This window comes from Podarcis pityusensis (assembly GCF_964106645.2).
Source record: "Podarcis pityusensis genome assembly, chromosome: 6".
NCBI lineage: Eukaryota > Metazoa > Chordata > Lepidosauria > Squamata > Lacertidae > Podarcis > Podarcis pityusensis.
In genome coordinates this window covers 92552229-92573197 of record NC_138030.1, presented here as the reverse complement: position 1 = coordinate 92573197, position 20969 = coordinate 92552229, and the positions used below count along the sequence as shown (strand labels likewise).

The 20969-nt window shown below is 44.8% G+C and overlaps 1 protein-coding gene across 1 annotated transcript in view; it reads left to right on the top strand.

Moving 5' to 3' along the window:
• The window catches only part of QSOX1 (quiescin sulfhydryl oxidase 1), a 73502-nt gene that overhangs the window by 23184 nt on the left and 29349 nt on the right, over nucleotides 1-20969 (top strand). Inside the window, exons 2-5 of the mRNA XM_081012139.1 lie at nucleotides 1756-1856; nucleotides 11768-11816; nucleotides 12993-13095; nucleotides 18471-18561. Coding sequence (XP_080868265.1) covers nucleotides 1756-1856; nucleotides 11768-11816; nucleotides 12993-13095; nucleotides 18471-18561 — 344 coding nt within the window. The remainder of the gene's footprint in view (nucleotides 1-1755; nucleotides 1857-11767; nucleotides 11817-12992; nucleotides 13096-18470; nucleotides 18562-20969) is intronic.

The window sequence follows — 20969 nt, the reverse complement described above, 5'->3', positions numbered from 1 at the left end:
ATCCCCACAGACTTTTGTTCTTTTCAAAAAGTGTATTTCCATTGCCCTTCATCAGGGATTTTCTGGGTTGTTGGTACTTCCTAAAATGTGGTCTTTGATGGTTTGAACCTTTTCTATGCATTAGAATGGGGTTCTTGACCAACTTTATGAATAAGTTGATCCCATCTTACACAACTCCTTATTAAATTGCCACACACACACACACACACACGTCTGTTCATGGAGAGTGACAATCTCAATGTCTAGATAAATATATAGAGTTGTATAGTCTGTATGTGAACTTCAGCCTTTCCGGCCATTAAAAGCTCTCCAGTCATCTCCCAGGTCATGGTCTCCTCCTCCTCTTTGATTTCATCCTTCTCCTTACTCCTCTTTCAACCTTCACCTCGGCTGGCCTGCAGGGCCCCTCCTCCTCCTCCTCCTCTTCACTTCTGTTCCTGCTTCTCCTCCTACCTTTTGTTCCCATGATCTTTCTTCCTATCCAACTCTTTGCCTCTCTGGGACATTAGGGAGGCTCAGCCAGTCTCCGTCATAAGCTAAAAACCACACGGAAGATAATACTAGTCAACTTTGTTCCAGTAATTTTTCTGTACTGTAGAAGAATGAGCAGGTGTATTCCTTAACACACAGGTTTTCAACCTTTTTGAGTCCACGGCTCCCTTGACCAACAACATTCTTTCTGTGGCACCCCTGTGGGGCTCAGGTGCCCAGTTATGTCACCCCTTGCCTGCAGAGCTGGCAGCCCCTCACTCTTTCTTGAACACCTTCCTTTATAGGGTGTTCCCTCAGCCTCCTCTCCTCTCCCCTCTCCTTGGGACAGCGGCTGCTGGCACCCCTGGTCTCTGAGCTGCCCCCCCTCCACCCCAAAGAGAGGTGTCTCCACACACTGCCCCACAGGGGCCTGGGAAGCACCCCCTGGCCAGCCCCAGAGACACCATTCGCCTGCTGAGCCTGTAGCCAGGGCTGCTGCAACAAACAGTTGTGCAAGCCTTGGGAGGGAGAGACACAAGATGCGAGGAAGAGGAAAAAAGAGGGATGGAGGCCAGTGTTGCCCATGGCACCCCTGACCATCATTCAAGGCACCCTAGGGTGCAACAGCACACTGGCTGAAAACCACTGTCTTAATAGAGTGGAAAGGAAATAACGCCATCTGTCTGTCTCTATCATCTCTATCTATCTTTCTATCTATCTATCTATCTATCTATCTATCTATCTATCATCTATCTATCATCTATCATCTATCTATCTATCTATCTATCATCTATCTCTATCTATCTATCTATATCTATCTATCTATCTATCTATCTATCATCTATCTAATCTTAACCCGAGGTACTATTTCTGGGTTAGCGAAGTCTGTAACCTGAAGCGTCTGTAACCTGAAGCGTATGTAGCCCGAGGTACCACTGTATCTATCATCTGTCTGTCTCTATCTATCATCTATCTATCTATCTATCTATCTATCTATCTATCTATCTATCATCTATCTATATCTATCTATCTATCTATCTATCTATCTATCTATCTATCTATCATCTATCTATCTATCTATCATCTATATCTATCATCTATCTATCTATCTATCTATCTATCTATCTATCTATCTATCTATCTCTATCTATCATCTATCTATCTATCATCTATATCTATCTATCTATCTATCTATCTATCTATCTATCTATCTATCATCTATCTAATCTATCTATCTAAAATAATAATTTTTATTCTGCTGTCTGTATCTTATTCCCCCTCCAGATTGGAGACCTGCTGTGACTCTGGGGGTCCTAGACTGTGCTGAGGCGAGCAACCAGAAAATCTGCTCAGATTTCGGGATCACCGGCTACCCAACACTGAAGGTAAAGTTGCCTTTGGGGTAGGTGAGGGCAAGTTCAAGGGTGGCGGCGCTGCAGCTAGTTCAGCGGGATCCTCCTATTGTGTTAGGATTGATGCTAAATGCCCTATGCCTTTGCAGAAGGGTAGCAGGAGAGCAGGAGCCCCCAAACTGAAGAAGGGGGCCCTTTCTGTAAAACCAGGCCTTTGTTCAGAAGGCAAAGCAGGAAAATCTGGTTTGCCTGGTTAAATGGAGAGATTTGATTGATCATAGTTCTATGCCGCTTTCTCAAATTGGCTTACAAACAATAGATAACAGTAGCATAACAAAACACAAAAGAACACCACAAATACAATGTAAATACAGTGGTACCTTGGGTTATATACACTTCAGGTTACACACTCCGCTAACCCAGAAATAGTGCTTCAGGTTAAGAACTTTGCTTCAGGATGAGAACAGAAATTTTGCTCCGGTGGTGCTGCAGCAGCAGGAGGCCCCATTAGCTAAAGTGGTGCTTCAGGTTAAGAACAGTTTCAGGTTAAGTACGGACCTCCGGAACGAATTAAGTACTTAACCTGAGGTACCACTGTAATATAAAACAATAAACAAATCATCAATAAAATAATTGCAATCTATAAACCGAAACAGCAACTAAAAAATCACAATTACAGCAAGTCATGCTATATGATTAACAAATCATTTATAATCTATAAAACAATGTTAACAGCATTAACAAAATAGCAACTGGGGGGAAAAGCTAATTGCTGTTAAGTTCATACATACACTTCCCATGCCCCCATGCTTCATAATCTTTCACTCTGTTCAGTTCATTAAAATACGCATAGAATACACACAACGCCCATTGCTAAGCCTTCTCAGCCCAACGCTCCTCCTCCTGGGGTCCTCAGGCCATGGGGGAGACTGTGGGGCAGGGCTGGTGGGAGCCAGTGAGCTTGTAGGCACTGGGCGCTGGTTGAAGGTCCTGCTCACCTATCTCATCTTAGTAATGGAGATTACTGAGCAAGGATGGATGGAGCAAATAGAGTTACCTGTGTGTACCTGCAGGAACCCTTCCTAAACAAAAGATCTCCCTTGCAACGATGTCATCAGAAGGGCCTATAAACTTTTACTACCCTACCTGGCCTCACATACCTGTGTTAGCTAATTGTGATGATGATGGCAGGGAGGAGAACCGTGGCTCTTCTGGTTTACAAAAGCTTCCCCACCTAGCTATCTGGAGAGGTTTCTGACTCACCTGCTTTGCCAGGCAAGCAGAGTGGATTTATTTTTATTTTTAGCAAGCATTTTTATTAAGAGGATAGAAGCTGAAAACAGCTGTGTTTAATAGAAAGCAACTGAACTGATTTTGAAGTTTAAGCACTTTGCTTATATGCAAAATATTTTTTGAAATTGTTGTTGCTTCCAAAAAAAATTTATTAGTTTTCCAAATTTAAAACAAACAAATAGAAAAAAGAATCCAAAAACAAACAAACGTTTATCCTAATTGTAATAGTTCCGCTTTTTTTAAACATTGTTGGGTGACTTCCTCGAATCCCCCTGGCTGAGTTTCCATATAGATCATTGTAGCAGTTTTCCGAAACTATTTTCACTAAAATTTACTTAGTCAATTAACATCTTTCTTTCTTTTCATTTTAACTTAACATAGTATTCTACAACATCACATATTTAAATCCTAGGCCTATCTGATACTCGCAAGTAAGTCTATTTAATTTATTTTAACATATTTAGCTAAGTAGTCTTTGAATTTATTCCATTCCACTTGGTATTCCTCTTCCTTCTGGTCGCGGACTCTTCCAGTCAGGTCGGCTAGCTCCCAAAAGTCCATCATCTTCATCTGCCATTCCTCCACTGTTGGCACTTCTTGTGATTAAAATTGTTGTTGTTAATATACTGCCCTTCATCTGAAAGTCACAGGGTGGTTTACAACATAAAAATGCAAAATACATAACATAATAACAAAACAAAAAAATCACACACACCCCAAAGTTGTTGCTTATAGGTACAGTGGTGCCTCGCAAGACGAAATTCGTTCCGTGAGTTTCTTCGTCTAGCGGTTTTTTCGTCTTGCGAAGCAACCCGATTAGCGGATTAGCGCTATTAGCAGTTTAGCGGCTATTAAAGGCTTAGCGGCTTAGCGGCTAAAAGGCTATTAGCGGCTTAGACAAAGGGGGGGGGAAGCGAAAAAAATCTCAAGACTCGCAAGACATTTTCGTCTTGCGAAGCAAGCCCATAGGGAAATTCGTCCTGCGAAGCGCATCGAAAAACGGAAAACCCTTTCGTCTAGCGGGTTTTTCGTCTTGCGAGGCATTCGTCTTGCGGGGCACCACTGTAATCCTGTGTTTGCCTTCATTCCCATGGTCTAGGAATGCAGTAAGCATCAGGGCTGGTTCATATGTGCAAATTGGCTTGTTTTCTGTTTCTTCTTCTGACCATCGGCTGAACATAGCACTGGGCTTGAGAAACTCCTCCATTCCCTTACTTCCACCTGCATCATCATCATAATAATAACAACAACAACAATTTATTTTTTTATACCCCGCCCATCTGGCTGGGTTTCCCCAGCCACTTTGGGCGGCTTCCGACAAAATATTAAAATACAATGGTCTGTTAAACATTAAAAGCTTCCCTGAACAGGGCTGCCTTCAGATGACTTCTAAAAGTCTGGTAGTTGTTTTTCTCTTTGACATCTGGTGGGAGGGCGTTCCACAGGGCGGGTGCCACAACCGAGAAGGCCCTCAGCCTGGTTCCCTGTAACCTCACTTCTCGCAGTGAGGGAACCACCAGAAGGCCCTCGGCGCTGGACCTCAGTGTCCAGGCTGAGCAATGGGGGTGGAGAAGCTCCTTCAGGTATACTGGACCGAGGCTGTTTAGGGCTTTAAAGGTCAGCACCAACACTTTGAATTGTGCTCGGAAACGTACTGGGAGCTGGGAGGAGGATTTGTCCTACTAAATGGACATTCATTTGCTGCTCCTACTGCTTCCAGATAATGGACCCAGAAGGTGGGGATGCTGCTACAGTAGTTCCACAGGAACGATTGTGTGAGTGTTTTGTGCATTAGAAGTTGGAACTGGGAACCGGACACGGCTGTGAAAAGCCTGACGCAATTGCACCAACAATGTCTGGTCTCCTTTTGCGCAGTACCTTGCCTCTGACCCTCTTTCTGTGTTTATTGTCAAGCCCCCGTCACTGGTTTGTAGGAAGAAGCCAGGCTCATTCCTGTGGGGACCTTGACTACATTGCTGGGTAGGAATAATTAGTGTCTTTAGAAAACCTTGGGATAAGTGCCAAAACCTCACCAGAAAATGGTTAGGCTTGAAATGAATTGTTCCCAGCTCTCCTAAGGAAAGAATGTTCCTCAGATGCACACTCATTAGCATTTATATGGTCCTTTTCCTCGGGGCATGAAGATTTTCACAGTATTTCAGCTGCTCTTGCAACATTTTTTTAAGGTAAGCCATAGCGCATTTAGAGTAAGCTTTAGGGAACAGTGGCTTGCCTAGTTAAAGCTGTTTTCAAGCATGAGGTGAGATTTGAACTGGGAACCTTCCAGTTCTGAACTCGTGCTCATAACTGCTATGATGATTTGATGGAGCTGTGTGATCTGTCCCGGAGGCATGTACTGGAATCCATTGAAAGGAAAGTTAGGGCAGCCCCAAGGAATTCAGGCACAGAGAAACCATGGCTAGTCTAATGGCATACTAAGATGGATGCATTGCATCAAGAAATAGATGCAATGCATCCATCTTAGTGTGCCATTAGAATAGCCATAGTTTCTGTCCTCCCAGAAGCTCTCCTTTCTACATGGGCTGTGGGGGCGTATAAATCCCTTCCCTAACCTTCCGGCAACATTATATGACACACACCAGGGATGTGTGTCAATAGGTAGGGTTGTTCTGTATTAAACATGGAATCCTTCGGTGCACAAAAACGCAACCGTTGGCCTTCAGAGAAGAACCCGGGAACTTCCATTTCCATCTACAGCATGTAAAGTACAGTCATACCTTGGTCTGAAGTACCGGTAACCTCAGGTTAAGCATTTTTGGGTTGCGCTCCGCGGTGACCCGGAAGTAACGGAACGGGTTACTTCCGGGTTTCGGCGCTCATGCATGTGCAGACGCTCAAAATGACGTCATGCGCATGCGCAGAAGCAGCAAACCCGTGGACGCGGGTTGCGTTTGCTTCAGGATGCGAACGGGGCTCTGGAACGGATCCTGTTCGCATCCAGAGGTACCATTGTAAACCATGAGCCCTCAGCCCTCGCGATTATGGAACAGAACCTTAAAAATTCCTGGGAATTTCTGCTAAAGAGCTAGGTGGGTTTCCAAGGTGGAATTCTTGGTGGAAAGAAATGTTCGCTACTCCAGTGTAAAGCTCACCCCCTCCATTCCCACAGCGTGGGGTGCAACTTGCCTCATGTCTTGACATTATAAAGCTGTTTTGTTTTCTAGCCAGCAGGAGCCAATGTTTCTGTCTGGGGTCACAGCAGTCAGGGAGAAAAGGGATCCATCGCCCAGTGTGACCTGGGAGGCTGATGGTGGGACTTGACAGGTCTTCTATAAACCTGCCACTTTAGCACAATTTTAATCTAATGACACACTAGATATAGCTCAGGACATAGGCACCAATTCCTAGGGGCCAAGGCAGTCTCGCGCCCCCCGCCCGAATGTATTTTTTTAGGGACCAGAGGCAAATGGCAACTTTGGAGGGTGGGGACTGATAATAGGGGGGAAAGACACTCATCCCCCAGTGCTGGCACCTAGACCCATCAGAGGAGTGTTAAATGATTAAATTCAACATCTTATAAGTTATATACAATTTTTTTTTTTAAGTGCAGGAGATCCTATTCAGAGATCTCCAGCATTAGTTTTCCAGACATGCCTGCCTCACACTTGCAAGTGCTTTTATTCTGCCGCTTGCTAGAAGCCTTCTAAGATCTCCGGGGAAACCTGCTGATGTGGCACTGACCTCTGCTTTCCCTTTCGCTCACGCACTGTCTACTCCTGCAAACAGATTTCAGGGCCAGCCCATTAAACAAACATTGACTTGGATACCTTGAGGCAGGTAGGAAGTAAACGCACAGCTGGCAGGGAAAGCTTGAGGATGGAGCGAAAGCTGAACGAACCACATAACAGACAGCAATCAGGGGAGCAGAATAAACTGTCACCCAGGGAGGGCAGTCAAGGAGACCTTACTGAGCTGACAATATTTCCCACAAAACAAACCATTTTCTGTAATGGAAGAGCTAGCAAATGTAACGATTACCTTCCTTGATCGGACCAAAGCATTTTGTTTCCAACAACAAAATGTTGTCAGCAACACCTGGGAGGGCTGCAGGTTAGACCACAGTACTGGTCCGGACAGCAGTGAGATGGATGGGTTGGGAAGGAAGCATCTTCCTGCGTTCCTAGGCCTAATAGGGCAGGAGCAGATAACCTGTGGCCTCAGGCCTAATTCAGTAGGGGCATGGAGGGAAGCCCAAGCGCAAGCAAGCAGTTTGGGCAACTGCCAAGAGCAGTCGGCCCTTTCCCCGGAAGCCTGAGTATGAGAGAAGTGGGTTGCAGAAAAGGAGAAAGGATTGCCCAGTCCGCTCTTGGTTCTGGTCCTCTCTGCTGCTACCACGAGGCCCTTGATAGCTCACCCCTCGACAGATAAAGTGCCCCACAACAACACTTTACCCACTCACAGCTCCCAGCAAATGTCACTAACTGCCTTCAGCAGTTTAGGCAGAAGGCTCGGGTTTGTGTGTAATCCCAGTAATCCCGGAAGGAAGAAAAGCGAAGGCAAGCAGTATTGTTAAAATTGTCTTTATGTGTGGTTTCAATATGTAAAGGTAAAGGGACCCCTGACCATTAGGTCCAGTCGTGACCAACTCTGGGGTTGTGGCGCTCATCTCGCTTTATTGGCCGAGGAAGCCGGCATTTGTCCGCAGACAGCTTCCGGGTCATGTGGCCAGCATGACTAAGCCGCTTCTGGCAAACCAGAGCAGTGCACAGACATGCCGTTTACCTTCCCGCCGGAGCGGTACCTATTTATCTACTTGCACTTTGACGTGCTTTCGAACTGCTAGGTTGGCAGGAGCTGGGACTGAGCAACGGGAGCTCACCCCGTCGCGGGGATTCGAACCGCCGACCTTCTGATTGGCAAGTCCTAGGCTCTGTGGTTTAACCCACAGCGCCACCCGCGTATGTAGGGTCTTGCAATATTCTGCCCCCTATTATTATTATTATTATTATGCTTTAACAGAGTTCTTTGGAGATGAAGGTTTCTCAAAATGTGCTTTGTTTGAAAATTTGACTGGGGAGATAAATAGGCGAAGAAGCCCCCTTTCAAGCTTCTCTGTCTTTCTGGGGCCTCCACTGTGTACTCTGGGGCTCCTCTCAGCTTCTGCTGCTGCTTAAATATGTGAGGAGAAAGGAACTCAGCTTTGGAGTTCATTTGATTGTGTGCCTCTAGACGTGCTGTGTTTGTAGCTACAAGCTCTGTTTGTTCACTGGGACCTTTGCCAGGAGTTAGACCGCCAAGTGGATTTATTTCCCCCCGCCTCCCTTTTGGCTCTGAGAGTTTTTGTTCTCTCTCTTTCTCTGTATTGTTTGTCCCCCCCCCCCCCTTTTCGGGACGCCTAATCAGCCTGTGCCTAGAACCCCCGAGGCAGGATTCCTGCAGCGCTGGAGGAGTGTACAAAAAAAGAAAGGAAGATCTCCCTTATCTCGGACTGCTTGTTCCTTTCTGAAGGTCTCGGAGCACCGGCTGTCCTAGATTAGCCGCACTTGACAAAATTCCCACAGCGAGGCTGAGGGCAAAGGCTGGTCACAGCCCATGCGTCTCGGATGAGGCTGCCTGTTCGCAGCTCAGAGCTTGCAAGATTTTACTCTGGCCAAAGCTTGTGGCCCATCAAGCCCACAGGCTACTGATTGTGGTTGCCAGCCCTTCCACATTTAGGTAAAAAGGTAACCTCTGGATGGTTATGTTATAAGAAAAATACCTCTAATTCCCTTGTGGGGTATCCAGAGCTCCTATAGAGACCCTCAGGAGATCTCTGTTGGTCGGAGAGAAAGCAAAGGCCAACCAGAGTATATTGAAAGCAAAGTGGCTAGTAAGCTTGATCTTTATTAAAGGAAACAAACTGTTGCAACAGGGTCCCCGCTCATGTGATAGGAATTTTGAGGTCTTAGATATATGTTAAATGTTCATAAGTGTACCAACCAAGCACGTACATAGATCAGCACAGGAAGACCGACCTGGAACCATTTTGATTCCAAAAATGACCAAATGTTTTCTCTGCAAGGTCAAAGGAAAATGGAAAAGCCTTCCCATTGTCTTTTCCTTTACAAATCCTAAGGGCACATTTAAGATATGAATAGGGTGTGAGCCTGTGACCTGGCCCAGGAACTAAGTATTTATCATTACAAAAGACTGGCCAGGCTCCCCAGGCAATCCAATCAAGCGACCATTAAACAGATAACCTGGCAGACAGGAGGTAAACAAAGCACTCAGATTTCTGCTGTAGACCGCCCTTTCTGTGATGTAGGTATGATGTATCTGGGGTGGTGGTCTTGAGCTACACCCCTTCTGTGATGTATGTATGATGTTTCTGGGGGTGGTCTTGGGCTCCAGGGAGGGAATTTAAAATGTCTGTATAAGGGCACACTTTTGTTCTGGGTTCCTCCTCCCTCCTGCGTGTGGTGAGTGAGGACCCTGTTGCAACAGATCAATAAAGATCAGGCTTACTATCTGCTTTGCTTCTCAATATTCTCTGGTTGGCCTCTGTTATTTTCTCCTACCAATAGGGAACCTATGTAAGGACTCTATACGGGCTCTAGGATATCCCATAAGGGAAAAAGGGCAGATTTATTTGTTTACAACACTCACCACACGCAGCAGGGAGGAGAACACCTAACAATGGTGCACAAGCCCCTATAAAGACTTTTGAAATTGCCCACCCTGTAGCCCAGGGACCCCCCCCCACACACATATCACAGAAGGAGAGGCCTCCAGCAGAATCTCCCGTCTGCCTGATAATGCCTTACTTGATTGCATTTTCTGGGTAGCCTGGACATTCCTTTGAGATGGTAAATACTTTAGTTCCTGAATCTCTTACGCATGTTGATAGTTTGCTCAGCTTAACAGATACAGTGGTACCTCGGGTTACATGTGCTTCAGGTTACAGACGCTTCAGGTTACAAACTCCGCTAACCTAGAAATACTACCTCGGGTTAAGAACTTTGCTTCAGGATGAGAACAGAAATCGTACTCCGGCAGCGCAGCGGCTGCGGGAGGCCCCATTAGCTAAAGTGGTGCTTTAGGTTAAGAACAGTTTCAGGTTAAGAACGGACCTCTGGAACGAATTAAGTACTTAACCCGAGGTACCACTGTACTTGCCATGCTGTCTTTGAAAAGGGAGAAAAGCTCTGTCCCAGCTCCTGCCACCCTAGCAGTTTAAAAGCATGGTCAGTGCAAGTAGATAAATAGGTACTGTTGCAGCGGTAAATGGTGTTTCCGTCATGGTGTTCCATTGTGCCAGAAGCGGTTCAGTCCTGCTGGCCACATGACCCAGTAAGCCATCTGTGGACAAACACCGGCTCCCTCGGCCTGAAAACGAGATGAGCGCCACAACCCAAAGTCGCCTTTGACTGGACTTAACCGTCCAGGGGTCCTTTACCTTTTTACCTTTACCTTTTTGAAAAGTGAGGTGTAAGCCCCTCCAGTCCAAAGACAACCAGAAAGCTTTTCCCATTTCCTTCCTCCTTGCAGAGAAATATTTGGGTCAATTTGGGAGAGTCAAAATGGCTTCAGGATTGTTCTGTACTATTTCAGACAGGTGGTTTATATACTTATGTATGTGTTTGCCTTGTACATTTATGAACATTTATTCTATATTTGAGACCTTAGACTTATTATAAAAGTTAAGTCCCATCAAAGGTGACTATGGGGTTGTGGCGCTCATCTCACTTTTCGGGCCAAGGGAGCCGGCGTTTGTTTGCAGACAGCTTTCCGGGTCGTGTGGCCAGCGTGACTAAACCGCTTCTGGCACAACAAGACACCCTGACAAATGCCAGAGCACACGGAAACACCATTAGGTTTCCTGAGGCCCTGCTTGGTTTGGCGGGTTGAGCTGGTCTGCTTTAACGCATCTGCTGCAGCTGCAGAAGAGGATGGGCTCAGTTTCTCGCACCCTTGCTCCTTCTCTTTCCCTTTGCCAATCCTTCCCTTCCATTTGCCAAAGCAAACTGTGTGCTCTTGCGTTGCTCAGTGGCAGTTGGAGCAGGGTTTTGGAAAACAGGAGTTTCACCATCTCATTTTGCAACGCTTGATATTTCGTTCTGTATTCAGTGGTTTTGCAAAACCAATCGCTAGCAGTCAAACGGCATACCACCAAATTGCAATCTAAACTCTACCCAACCCCAGCCACCAATCCATTGGCATGTACAAGCAGCAGCATAATGTATCCACATTATATACTATACACACACTCCAACATGCAGTGCTCTTGCAGAAAAAGTGAAATGGGGGCAGGCAGACTTGGAGGAACTTCCCTTTTCTGGGGAAAAGGAAGAGGGACCCAATTTGCTGTTCTCAGGGGTGGAATCTGATAGTCTTTCATAATGCGAGGCCAAAATTTGGCGCCCCCAAATGGATCTTCTCAATTACGGACCTTCTCCATTTTGCACCCCCTTGGCTTGGCACCCTGTGGGGGGCAAGGAACGCCTGCCCCACGTTGCTATTCTTCTCCAAAATGTCCAGGGATTGGCTGCACTCATCCTCTTTTTCCAGCTCCATATCTGTTTAAGAGGTGGGTGATCACCAGGTTTCAACCTTACAACTCAGCCGCTTAGGCAATTGGAGGCGCAGTAACAGACAGGACAGAAGCGTATCTTTAAAAGCAAAACCTAACCGTAGGGTCTCTTTCCTTCCAGTTTTTCAAGGCGTTCTCCACGAAGCCCGAGGATGGCGTCAGACTTCACCGTACGTATCCTGAAATCAATTCCTACCTAAGCTAGAAGCAAGAAGTTATGGCTGGAGTTTAGTTTACTAGGCTGGGCCTGCCTAGAGAGGGGTACCCACTCACCATCCTCCAAGCTCATGAATCAGAGGGCTTATGGAGGAATTATAGGGCCCCGGTAATCAAAGCTGGTGGTCACCCTCCATAAAATGTCCCCTAGGTCGTTGATGGGTGTGGCACAATCCCTTTGAACTTTCCCACCCTTTCCCCTCCGTGACGTCTCTTAATTTGACCAGGAAATGTCAACATGTCCCTCATCTCACAATCAGCAGCGTGAGACCAATTCCACGCTTTCATTTTCATTTTTGTCTCAGGATTTATATTCCCCTCCAAATCAAACTTGAGATGGGGCTTCTTTGTCTCCCTGTGTTTCTAGGCAGATTAACGCATTTCCTGGAAGTCCTTCACTCTCGTACTGGGCCTGTGTGTCTGAAGGCACACACATAATCATAATCAAGAATCCCATAATCAAGAAAAGAAAAGCGCCCAATAGGCCCTGGCTCCTAGCTGTCAACTTTTCCCTTTTTTTAAGGGAAATTCCCTTATTCCGAACAGGATTCCTCGCAGGAAAAGGGAAAAGTTGACAGCTATGCCCTGGCTGCTTCCATTTGAACCAAAGGGAGGATCGTGCGCCTGTTCTTCCTCACCTGCGGAAGGTTCATTATGGCAGAGTTTGAGAAATTCTGCATGAGGAAAATCTCCAAAATGATTCATACTTTCTGGAAAGGGAATCCCCATGCAGGCATGAAGACCGAAGATTGCACTTTGGAGAAAAGATAGTATCTGTCTGACACAAACCACGTAGGAGTTAAGTTGGGAGTGGTTCCCTGGCTGGGTTTAGGTCTAAGCGTAGGGTTGTGCGTATGGGTGGCAGCCTGGCACAATGTTTATCTCGTATCCAGGCAGCATTTATTTTATCTCTAGATTCCCAGGCCCAGGTTGCTTTCTGCCACCAAAAGGTAGAGCAAGGAGAACGCCTGACTTTGAGTAACACCATCCCATAATGATCCCAAGGAATCCGACATGAGAGAAGCTGCTGTTGTGCATTTCCTAGGATATGGCAGGCGCAGGGGGCATGTAGGCTGGCACAGAGCTCCTGGCCTGAATTGTGACCCTGATATGTTTTCTTCCTTGTGCAGATAAAGGAGACGACATTCGGAGCCTCACAGAGTCCATCATCACCTCAATAGAGAGCCATAGAGACCTGTGGCCTCCCGCCTGCCCACCACTGGAGCCAATTAGGTAATATGGGTGGAGAATGCATCGTAGCATGAAAAACAATTATAGCAATGCAAAGCCTAGCATGGGCTTTCCCAGACTTGTGAGTTCACTCACCCTTTGCAAAATTTCCATTGACTCCCTCTTAGAGGGGTAAACTGAATAAAGTCAAGAAATATCAGTTTCCAATTGACGTTTATTAATCCCTATTACTAGGAATCATAAAATGTAAAAAGTAAGGGAGGCAGCTCTAATGATACCATGCTTCTTCACCTCTGTGCTGAGATGGCTGCACCTGATGTGCTTTAACAAGTGTATAAGGATTGGGCTTGTGACTTTGAGAATACTGTTGTATTGTGGAATCTTAGGATCAAATACAGAGGTTCCTCATTGACAAGGGAGGTCCAGTCTGGACACTCATGCCACTTAATTCTGAAGCTTATAGTTTCTATTTTTTTTACATGCTATACCTTGTAAACTTATTTCCACCCCAGGTCCTTTTTACCCCCTTTCAGACCCCCTAGGTCTCCATTCACCCCTTGCACAGTCTCAGTGACCCCAGGGGGTCAATATCAAGCACTTTGGGAAACCTTGTCCTGGTATGTTTAACAACAAACAACAAGGCTCTATTATCTGGGATGCTTCTAGCACTTCTATGTCAAGCAGGTTTTTATAACTTAAGAAGGAAGAGAATCAATTTCAGACTCAAGACTTTGAGGCCAGGGGATTACCTCTGTTAAAAATCCCCCACAAACCTCCCAAATTTCAACCCATTTATCTTGACTCACCCATGTGGGGAAAGAAGCAGTAACGGCAGCTATGACACAGGTTTCTGTATATTTAGGTTCTTGAACCGTACCTTTTCCCACATGAGGACAATAACTGTCTCAGAAGCTGCTGTTTACCAGAGGCCCATGTGCCTTTTGAATACAGCTGGAAACGGGAGGTCTAAATTGGTGCATATTCCACATGTGAGCTGAAGTAACAACTAAGAGGAGACTTGTTGTTGTTCTTTTCCATCCATCCATCCATCCATCCATCCATCCATCCATCCAATTTCCCGCCTTTTCCCCAGACAGGGATCAAGGCAGCTTGCAGCTTGCAGCTATAAACATAGAAAGAAAAAATCTTTAAAAACCATAAGTGAAACACTTACGGAATCAAAACTGTATATGAATATATATGATCTATTAGAAACATACAGATAATTGCAATAAAAACAGCACCAGCCCTTTCATTAAAAGGAGTTAGTTCTCAAAAGACTTCCTGCTTGGTGTGTGGGACTGAATGTTAGACATAGGTGTTGCTGCAATTTAGGGTTGGCTTCCGGGTAACATTCCACGATGGTGTTTTGAAATGTACACACACACAGAGAGATATGTACATATAGATAGTTTACGTACCGTATATACTCGAGTATAAGCCGACTTTTCCAGCACATTTTTTGTGTGTGTATATGATATTTATTGAAATTTCAGAAAAAAGAATTACACAAAAACAAGAAGTAAAAATACAAGAAAAGTACAAAATACAGAATAAAAGAATAAAAGACACTTAAAAAAAAAAGAAAAATAGATCAATCTTTCCATAGCTTAGATTCATATCTTTGTTTCCCTGACCTCCTCATACCTCCCTTTTTTGTATTCCAGTTCAATTAGTTAAGTCAGCAATTTCTTTCCCTCTTTGTTTCCTCATAATCCTTTAACTTAATATACTGTAACTTTAAATTTTCATCTGTTATCAATCCTTTTTCACATACACCTTTATGGCATTACTGCTTAAACCACCTAGCTTCATTCCAACATCATTCTAACACTCATTAATTTTGCAATATTTCTGTAAATAGTCTTTAAATTTCTTCCAATCTTCTTCCACTGACTCTTCTCCCTGGTCTCGGATTCTGCCAGTCATTTCCGCCAATTCCATGTAGTCCATCACCTTCATCTGCCATTCTTCCAGAGTGGGTAGGTCTTGTGTCTTCCAATACTTTGCAATAAGTATTCTTGCTGCTGTTGTAGCATACATAAAGAAAGTTCTATCCTTCTTTAACACCAGTTGGTCGACTATGCCCAGGAGAAAGGCCTCTGGTTTCTTCAAGAAGGTATATTTAAATACCTTTTTCAATTCATTATATATCATCTCCCAGAAAGCCTTAATCCTTGGGCACGTCCACCAGTGGTGAAAGAATGTACCTTCAGTTTCTTTACATTTCCAACATTTGTTATCGGGCAAATGATAGATTTTTGCAAGCTTGACTGGGGTCATTTTCATAATATTCTCTCTTAAGGCATTGCATGCCGTAAACTTCATACCTGTGGTCCATAACTGTTCCCAGTCAGCCATCATTATGTTATGTCCAACATCTTGTGCCCATTTAATCATAGCAGATTTCACCGTTTCATCCTGAGTATTCCATTTCAACAGCAAGTTATACATCTTTGACAGAATCTTAGTTTTGGGTTCTAATAGTTCTGTTTCTAATTTTGATTTTTCCACCTGGAAGCCAATTTTCTTATCCAAATTATATGCCTCCATTATCTGATAATAATGAAGCCAGTCTCGCACTTTGTTTTTTAATTTCTCAAAACTCTGCAGTTTCAGTCTATCTCCATCTTGTTCCAAAATTTCCCAATATTTCGGCCATTTGACCTCCATATTGAGCTTTTTCAGTGCTTTCGCTTCCATCGGTGACAACCACCTTGGGGTTTTATTTTCCAATAAGTCCTTGTATCTTATCCAAACATTAAACAATGCTTTCCTGACAATATGGTTTTTGAATACTTTATGTGCTTTGACCTTATCATACCACAGATATGCATGCCATCCAAATACATTGTTAAAACCTTCTAGATCCAAAATGTCTGCGTTTTCAAGAAGCAGCCATTCTTTCAACCAGCAAAAAGCTGCTGATTCATAGTAAAGTTTAAAGTCTGGCAGGGCAAATCCACCTCTTTCCTTTGCATCTGTTAGTATTTTAAATTTTATTCTAGGCTTCTTGCCCTGCCAGACAAATCTAGAAATATCTCTCTGCCACCTCTTGAAACAGTCCATTTTGTCCACAATTTGCAATGTTTGAAACAAAAATAACATTCTAGGCAATACATTCATTTTTATCGCAGCAATACGACCCAGCAGTGAAAGCTTCAAATTTGACCAAATTTCTAAATCTTTTTTCACTTCAGCCCAGCATTTTTCATAGTTGTCTTTAAATAATTTCCCATTTTTTGCTGTCATGTTAATCCCCAGGTATTTAACTTTCTTAACCACTGTTAAACCTGTCTCATTCTGAAACTTCTCTCTCTCAATTGGTGTTAAGTTTTTCTCCAAAACCTTGGTTTTTAACTTATTCAGTTTGAATCCTGCAACCTGACCAAATTCTTGAATCAGTTCTAAAACCCTTTTGGTACTAGATTCTGGCTCCTGTAACGTCAATACTAAGTCATCTGCAAATGCTCTCAATTTCTACTGTTTGGCTCCGACTTGTATACCTTTAATTTTCCAGCACATTTTTAATGCTGAAAAAGCCCCCCTTGGCTTATACTCGATTGAGGGTCCCTGGCGGCGGTGGCAGAGGAGGAACGGGCAGCCTGAATGCAGCCCTTTTGGCAGCACCCTAGGTAGGCAGGGGGCTGGGGGGGAGAGAGAAGCCCCCTCTGCCGTGTGCACATACGTGGACGCGCACACGCACTCCAGCCCACCAGGAGGTTTGTGGTGTGGTGAACCGGCTTGTACTCGAGTCAATAAGTTTCCCCAGTGGTAAAATTAGGTGCCTCGGCTTATATTCGAGTATATACGGTATTTCATTGATGGCTTCAGCTCCCTTCCTGCAATCGGCTCCCAATGAATCTGCTGTCATGCGTCTTATGGAATCATAGAGGGTCATCTAGTCCAACCCCCTGCAATGCAGGAATCTTTTGCCCAATGTGGGGCTCGAACCCACAGCCCTGAATTAAGAGTCTCGTGGCTGCTCTAGCTGTGCAAAAGGTGGGAGGTTTCTCCAGTGCTTTTTCCCTCCTGGGGGACGCAGGGGTACGCATACCCATAAACTGGGCCTAAACCCTGATTGAAATCCACATACTGAAAGCCACACAGAACAGAAGTGTGTATCACTGGTGTGGGAAAGTAAATGGTATTTGTTCATCGATGACTGTCAAGCCTTTGTTTTAGTGTTACCTGCTCCAGGCTGTTGAACTCCAAATAGCAGCTGAGCAGTTCAGTTCCAGAATTCAGCAGCTTCCTGTTCCAGTCCTCCTTTGTGCATCTTAAGTGATTAGTCTTCAGTCCAAGTTTATGCGTTTGGTCTGGAGATACAATTATCCACTCAGAGTACATGCGCTGATGTTCCATTCATCTCCCGCAAGGAAATGGGTGATTAGAGGAACTGACCTGTTAACAGAGCGGAGCTATGCATGTTTTTGAAGGCTTATGGCTCACAAACTCAGAGCATGATTCTAACTTGCCCGGGCTGGATAGGGCATTTGGAGAGGCTGGCTTCTAACAATTATTTACCGTTTACCGAAGCATCTAATAACTATTCAGTTTTCAGTAAATGGTCAGTTTTTAGGGAAATTGTTCGCAAGCCATCTTGAGGCTTTCACACATCATGTAAGCAGACCAGAATTGCCACCGCCTGGGGCTAATTTTATTTATTTTAATAAAGTATTCATCATCTGCCAATCTCATAAAAATATCAGGGTGCCACAACACAATTCTCTCTCACACACAATAAAACATAAAGCACCATTAACAACGGTACAAAGTAATCATTAAAAGGACTTAAATTATAAAAAGGTCCCCAAGAGATGCCCAAAAATCAGTATCAGGGGTGTCTTTTTGTGGCTTTAGAAATCATAGCACTGACAGGCAATGGAGATGTAACAGGGCGTATTCCTGCACTGCAGTGGGTTGGACTAGATGATCCTCAGGTTCCCTTCCAACTCTACGATTCGATGAATCTATGATATTATGGAGGAAGAGAATTCTGCACTATTTGGGGCTGCAGCTCCATATCTCTTGTAATGTATAATTCCACCCTGGCAGGCACAGGCAACAGCTGTGAGGCCTTTTGCACCACTGATCTCCATGCCAAGAAAACAACAACGAACCACCTGCTAGATTTCTCTATTGAGCTGCTCTCTTAAGAACACAAAAATAGGATTGGTAAAGAAAAGGTGTCAACCCAACCATCCCATAATAATCCCTCACAGGGCCATAGGTCCAGTTAGATTAAAGGATAGGTGCTGTTCCATACTGTGCCCAAGGGGGGGAAATATGACTATCCGGGAGGATCTCCTGCAACGGCAGGGAAGTTGAGATGTCTGAATCTGAGTGAAATAATTGTTTGCCCTGTACTTAAAGCAGAGTTGCTCAGCGTGTGTGTTCCTCTTTGTCTTTTGCAGTGCGGCAGAACTTCACAACTTCTTCCACACAAACAACGTGACTTATTTGGCCCTGATATTTGAAAAGGAGGACTCCTTTTTGGGCAGAGAGGTAACTCTTAATTGACTGGTTGACAATCTATGTAAGCATTGCAGCAGCCTAGCTTTAGAGAAGTGGGTCCTTCGCTCTTTTATGCTGCAAATGGCCCCCTGCAGGTCTGCATGGAAATATGGGGTGACTTTTTCTTTTTAAAAAAGTTGTTTATTAATTATATGGAACTACACAAGATGTTCCTTTATCGCAGAGCCTCTGGGAATGTTTGACAGTCCTTCATGCCTTTTCCTGTTCAGGCATAACTGGAAAGTGGAGCCAACGTAAAACCAACTGGATCCCCCTTTTGTAACAGAATGGAAAACTGGAGATAACTGCATTCAGTGGGCATGCTTGACACAAACTAGTCTAGCTGTCACTGTACCCCCCAAAGCCCAGAATCTAACTCTCTCCTTTTTTGTTGAGCCTTCCCTTGTGGGTTTTCCACCTTTCCCCCCATTATGTTTTCTGCCTCTTTGGGGTCAAGGTCCCTCACCTAGTTACACACATAAACACACACATTCCCTCTTTTACAATCAGAGGTATACCTAGTGGTTGGTATTGCGGTAAAGTGGTGTGTGTGTGTGTGTGTGTGTGTGTGTGTGTGTGACAGTGTGTAACAAGTGCACAAGGGACACCTTTGTCCGCAGTGTAGTCAACTAACAAACAGGAATGATACACTTGAGCAGGAAGCCTGAACGATGCTTTCTTCTGGCTAGCATATTTCACTCCATGCTAGAAGGAAGTGTTTTGCTTGCTTCACAATACTTCTTGTTTCTTCAAGAGCATTAAGAGTAATCCCCTTTGCAAACTGTATGATTAGCAAAAGCAAACGTGGATTAAGCAAAACAACAGGGTCTTGTGCTTTCACAAGGAGCTGCTTCAGCATCCTTTTCCTGATAGGCTAAGCTAGAACTTCTGGCTTCAAATCAGACCCAGGCAAGCCAAGTCACACAGGCCTTTTATACCAAAATAATATAAATATAGACTACGCTGGTGGTGCTGTGGTCTAAACCACTGAGCTTTGGGCTTGCCGATCGGAAGGTCGGTGGTTTGAATCCATGCAACGGGGTGAGCTCCTGTTGCTCAGTCCCAGCTCCTGCCTACCTAGCAGTTCGAAAGCAAAGTGCAAAGTGCAAGTAGATAAATAGGTACCACTATGGCAGGAAGGTAAATGGCATTTCCGTGCACTGCTCTGGTTTCACCAGAAGCGGCTTAGTCATGCGGGCCACATGACCTGGAAAAACTGTCTGTGGACAAATGCCGGCTCCCTCGGCCTATAGAGTGAGATGAGTGCCACAACCCCAGAGTTGTCTGCGACTGGACTTAATGGTCAGAGGTCCCTTTACCTTTATAATATAAATACATGACAAAAGAATCTACCCTTCTACAACACTCCCAAGTGTAAGTGTGGTGGCCAGCACCATGATGTGAGAGCTCTGCCTTTTGACGCAAGTCAGCAAGCAGAGAAAAGTACAGAAAATTCACCTGCCTGTGCGCACAGCACACACAAATATCCACACACACGCAGCCTCCACTCACCCCGGCTCACTTTCTGAGTCTGTTGATCTCTCCCTTATTTCTCTCCTTTGCAGCTAACTTCTCTGAAGACTTGGGAGTGGGGGAGGTTGAGGAGCAGAGAATGTTAGCAGCCGAGAAAAGAGATCAGTAAGGGATGTTTAGCGAGACCCCCTTTCATTGTGCATGCACACGGTTTTCAGTGCATGCCAGCTTTCTCTGCCTGCTGGCAGTAGAGCCTTCCAAATTTTGCCCAGGCAGAGCTCTCCCAAGGTAGGTGTAACCTGTAGTTGGGCTGTTAACAGAGCAGTTTTCCATGACTAAGGCATTGGGAGTGTTGTACATACAGTACTGGTAAAGCCAGGCAAATCCCTGGAAAAGAGGTGGGAAGCAAGCATATGGCAAGGAGAATTTCTCATTCCGTTTGTGGATGTACTTAACATTGTTGACTCATTTGAAATTCAGCAAAATTACTCACACTGGGCAACTGGTTTCGAAGGCAGCTGGAGTTCCACCCAGTTTGGTTCATGGTTCTGTTGGAGAAGGGCAGGGTAAAAGTGATTCTTCTACAGCTGGCACACCTGTCCCATTCCTGTTTCAGCTATACCAGGCACATCACCTATACCGGTAGATCACTGGGCATCTGTGGTAGATCACTGGTAGATCACTGGCTCCCCCCCCAAAGAAGCTCAACAATTTTGGCTCCCCTAAAAAGCTCAACAACTTTGACCGCAACTGGACTTAACTGTCAGGGGTCCCTTTACCTTTACTAATCTTGCAGTAATTGTATTAAGACGACTTTCAGTTAACGATGCCGTTGTAGAGCATGAGTGGAGGCCAGAGTACGGTAGCAGCCCTGCCCTTTCCCAAAGCCCTATTCAAATGGCACATCTCCTGCACATGCACTCGTT